The following is a 5,335-nucleotide window of genomic DNA, read 5'->3' as shown; positions in this document are numbered from 1 at the left end:
ATGTATTTTGGAAGTTAAGGAATAATAGAGATTACAGTTGCTGGGTTTATTTTAAAGTTGTTATTCAGGGTAGTGGGTTTGTAAAGTTGTAGAAAGTTGCCTAATCTGAATAACAAAGGCTTTATAATATGTTTAGCTATTTCTCTAAATAAAAAGTCATTTAAAAATAATAAACAAAATGCCCTAACGGTTTGGCTCAATGGATAGAGTGTCGGCCTGCGGACTGAAAGGTCCCAGGTTCGATTCCGGTCAAGGGCATGTACCTTGGTTGTGGGCACATCCCCAGTGGAGGGTGTGCAAGAGGCAGCTGAAATCAATAAAATGTATTTTAAAAAAATAAAAATAAAATAAAAAATAATAATAAACAAAAGACACAGAAGGCCCAGTAATTTTGCAGATACTGTTAAAATTTTTGTTGTATATCCTGCTAGCATGCTTTCTAGGTACATTTGCTTTTTACCAAGAGATTTTTAATTTCTAAAAATGTTTCACAGCCCTAATACTTTAACATGGTTATAGAGATGCCTAAAGAGACATCAGTAACACTTTTTAAATTTTATTTTTTAAATATGCCTGTAAAGAGACAAAAGTCACTATCCAGTGTATCTATTACAAAATATTATTTGGTAATAATTTCCAAACGCAATATTTGCTAAAACATGTCAAGATGTGGAGAATAAAAGTAAATATTTACTGAGTGCTTACTATGTTTCCGGTACTGTTCTAAGCCCTTTAATGTCACAACATATTTAAGTCTTTAAAAATCCATGTGTCTTAAGTACTACTATTCCCATTTAACAGATGGGAAAAGTGAGGCAGTGAGAGGTTAACTTCATCACCCAGTGCCGCTCAGCTGGTAAAGAGCAGAGTCGGGATTGAAATCTAAGCAATCTGGCTCCAGAACTCATGTCCTACACCACCACTTCTCGAAATTTAATGATAAAATGCTGATCCTGACTCAGTAGGTCTGGAGTGGGGCCTGGGGCTCAGAAACTAACAGGCCCAAGTGATGGGAGAATGCTGTTCCAGAGCACTCTGTACAGAGTAGCAAAGGTCTGTACCGCACCACATTGCACCATGCACCTCAGTAACAAAACCAGCTTCCTAGTCACCTTCAGTAAGGACTAGCCCTCCATTCACTTCCTGTCCCCTGCAGCAGGTTACCTGGATGACTGAGCACAGACTACAAGACCTTTACCTTTCATAGTGATATCTTTTGAACTGAACTTTTTGTTGAATCAAATGTCAAGATTTCCCCCTTTAAGTCACTGGATATTATAAAAACTAGTTTTTCAATAAGTTAGGTTTCTGTATACAGATTCTATTTGATCAGATTATACACTGGCTGTTGGCCAAAATACACATACATATCTCCCAAATCGAAACTTCCAAGTTACAAAGGCTACATTCAGTCACCAAGCATCCATTTCCACCCTTGGGGGAAGTTATGGTCTAAGACAGAGTACAGGCATTCCTCGGAGGTATGTTGATTTGGTTCCAGACCACCACAAAGTGAGTATCTCAGTAAAGCAGGTCATAATTTTTTTTGCTGGCAAAAGATCTTGCCTTCAGTTTGTAAAAAAACACATCTGTGAAACATAGTAAAGCGAAGGTAAAAATTGAGGTATGCCTGTACCTGACATCCCAACCTTACTTAGCCCTCAAGGCCAACATTTCTGTTCTCGGGAGTTCCCTCTATTGTCTGTGTGTATGATAGCAGTGCAGGCGTGTGAGTGATCTCCACATTTTTGTGCCGGAAAGGGAGAGTTGTTTGATAATACTAACATTTCATTTATTTTAAGAGGCCTAGTTTTTAAGTTGTCAGACTTAAAAAGTTGTTCTTATCAGTGAGCTTATAGTTTATTTCCTAATTCAGTGTATGGCACCTTGGGGATACCTTCGAAGGAATTTGATTATTTGAAAAGAAAAGGTCCTATGGTCTGGTGTAAATTTCACCAGTAAAATAACCCAAAAGCAAAAATCCAAGGTGATTACCTCATAAGGGCACAGCAATGAACTCAGGAAGGCCTTGTTGGCCATTTAATTTTTCCAGCAAATAAGCTGAGTCTCGTCCATGGTTCAAGAACTTGGTGATAAAATCAAAGACGAGGTTTATTGGTCATTTTTTATTCTCCTTAAATGAAAATCTTCCTCCTCCAATAATAATGTAGCTGAATACTAATTTATAGAAACAATAGCTTCTCCCAGCCCCTGAACTTGAAAGCATCCAATAAAGTAGGAAGAGAGAGTTTGCCTTTTAGGAGCTGGCCTTTAGATAACAACACTGTCCCTTTCATTTCTGTGTGGCTTTGGAGATTACAAGGCACTTTCATTGGATGCCCTGGATAAATCTGGACCCCCATAAGGACAAATATACAGTCTCCATTTTTAAAATGTCAATGGACTCAAGAGTGGCTTCCGGTTCCTCTGTCTAAAACAGCGATGAATGCAGACACTTGAATGTTGTCATCCACGCTGTGCGCAATGACATAGAGATTATAAAAGTGTGACTCTCAAGGACAAAGTTTTCCACTCTGCTTTAGACCAGGGCTTCTCAAATTTTAAACTGGGGATCTTGTTACATTGCAGATGCGGATATATTAGGTCTGGAGCAGGGCACACAATTCTGCATTTCCAACAAGCTTCCAGGTGATGGCGATGCTGCTGTTCTGTGGAGCATATTTTGAGTAGCAAGGTTTTCAGACTTTACCATGTAGCAGAATCCCCTGGATGACTTCTTAAAGCGCAGATTGCTGGGCCCCACCTTCAGTTTCCTATTCAGTAGGTCTGGGGTAGACCCAAGAATTGCATCTCTAACAAGTATTTGTCAAATGATTTGGCTTACTTACTATGAAACATTCATTCTCACGAGATGAATACAAAAGGCAGTGTTGGTCTCCGTTCTCTTTGAAGGAATCCATAACTTCTGCCTAACTGCCAATAGTTTATTTCTGCTGAATTCTTTGGAGACCATAACAGTATTTCTAATAAATTAAAGTTGGCTGGAACAGAAACATATATAAGACATATGAAATATTCAGCAGAGCTATGGCCTTTAATCTTTAATCTCCTCCTAAATAAACAACTGCAATTATGAGTAAAGCAGTATCTTTATTTTTCATTCATTGATTCATTTATTTAAAGAAAAAATTTTTCTTATTTTAACATAACATTTAGATGGTTTTTAGTTACAGGATTTTGTCATTAGCAATATATCTATTGATTATATGTGAGCAGGAAAATGTGTATTTATTAATTCACTTATTTATTCAATACAATTTTTTAATACAACTGAGTGTCAGTCACCATGCTGGGCACTATGAACATATATTAGAAGAAAAATTGGATGTTCTCATAGACCTTACAGTCTGGAGGGAGAGACTGACATTAATACAAATTCACACATATTTATATAAACTACAACTGTCACTAATGTTTCAACAAAGTGAGACCGTGTGAATGCTGATTATTTCTTTAGATTGTGACATGGCTCATGCTGTGTAAAGAATCAGTTGGCTCCATGTTCCAATTGGCTCCAGTTACTGCTGGAGGAACATGCTGGGTACTAATTGCAATAAAAGCCAGAATCATTTTACTTGGTAAATCAAGAAGCTTCAAATGCTGAATTCAAGAGATGGATTTATTTATCTGCTTAAAGCTGTCTTTTGCTTCTAACTCCTCCTGATAGGCTTCAAAACATAAAAGTTGTGCTATATTTTATTCGGAAAATGTTCAAACATACACAAACATGGAAAGAATTGTATACTGAACACCAAATAGCAATTGCCTGGATTCTATACTTAAAATTTAAATGCATTTGTTTATCACATATATATTCATCTACCCATCCCTCTATCCACTCATTATTTCATGGGTTTTTGTTGTTGTTGTTAATCCTCACCCAAGGATATTTTTTCCATTGATTTTTAGAGAGAGTGGAAGGGAGGGGGAGAGATAGAGAGCAAGAAACATCCATGTGAAAGAGATATATCGATTGGTTGCCTCCCACATGCGCCCTGACCCGGGCCAGGGATTGAGTCTGCAACCCAGGTATTGCCCTTGACCAAAATCAAACCCGAGACCCTTCAGTCCCCAGGCCCACACTCTAACCACTGAGCCAAACTGGCTAGGGCTATTTCATTTTATATTGATGCATTTCAAAGAAAGTTGCAAATACTGGCATATTTCATCCCTAAACACTTCAGAATGAATGTATCAGGATATAGTTTTCAGAAATGAACCAAATCTCTTAGAAATTTGGGGCAGATATATTATCTTATTTTATTCAGCTAATAGAAATTGAAGGGACAAATTATATATGTCTTTGAAGAAGCTCTTTCTTGAGGGAAAGACAAAGAGAAAGACAAAGCCAAAAGACAAAGCCACACTCACTTCTCACACTTGTTCCAATAGACTAGATTTCTGCATGATGAAACCCAGAAAAACTGGTGGCCTTGCCCCTTACCCATCTGATGTCCAAATAGAGATGCTGTTATCCTAACCACTACATGGAGGGACTACAGTTTTTAGATGACTTTGGCAAGGACAGCATGACCCAGCATCTCCAACAACCCAGTCACACATTTGGTATTTGCAAGACCCTTTACTTACCATACTAACCACTCAATTAAGTTCCGTACATTTTAGTGTTCTATAGTGCTGTAAAGTTTTGTTTTGATTTTATTGAATTTATTGGGGTAAAATTGGTTAACAAATTATGCAGGTTCTAAGTATACACTTCTACAATATTTTGATTTTATTGAATTTATTGGGGTAAAATTGGTTAACAAATTATGCAGGTTCTAGGTATACACTTCTACAATATATCATCTTTTATTGTATTGTGTGCTTATTTTTTTATTGATCATCACATTCAATTTTCAAAGGGCGGATTGTAGAACTTATTCAATTAGCATATCAAATAGCATCTCTTCCTCTGTAAAACTTGTGAAAATGGCCTTTCCAGTTATCCTTTTATTATTACACTTACAACATATTTTAAAGTCACTTCTGTTCAATTTTTAAATAGGAATAATATAAATATTACTTTAAAATAAAATTTTGGTTTAAAAAAGTCTACTTGTGAAGAAAAATGTTGTAATACTTTCAGTTGGCCACTAGAGGGCAAGAGCCCACTTCTGCTGTAGTTAATTTTGCACATTTTTCTCTACTTGTCTAAGCCAAATTCAGTGCAACTGAAATACTAGCTTCTGAACTTTCTTTCCTTGAAATTTGTTTACTTGGATCCTAAGAGTCTCTCCATTAAATTGATAAAGTTGACATTTCTAGTTCTTTGGTTTCTGTCATAATTTCCAGTGTTATGTGAAAGGATTCC

General features: G+C 36.6%; 1 protein-coding gene across 1 annotated transcript in view; it reads left to right on the top strand.

Annotated features, from left to right (window-relative positions):
* PLCB1 (phospholipase C, beta 1 (phosphoinositide-specific)) overlaps nt 1–5,335 on the top strand; it is a 616,974-nt gene that overhangs the window by 506,307 nt on the left and 105,332 nt on the right. Inside the window, exon 25 of the mRNA XM_005874740.2 lies at nt 3,479–3,599. Within this exon, the coding sequence (XP_005874802.1) occupies nt 3,479–3,599 (121 nt within the window). The remainder of the gene's footprint in view (nt 1–3,478; nt 3,600–5,335) is intronic.

Source organism: Myotis brandtii, unplaced genomic scaffold, assembly GCF_000412655.1.
Source record: "Myotis brandtii unplaced genomic scaffold, ASM41265v1 scaffold45, whole genome shotgun sequence".
Classification (NCBI taxonomy): Eukaryota; Metazoa; Chordata; class Mammalia; order Chiroptera; family Vespertilionidae; genus Myotis; species Myotis brandtii.
The sequence above is the reverse complement of the archived record's forward strand: the minus strand, read 5'-3'. Positions and strand labels throughout refer to the sequence as shown.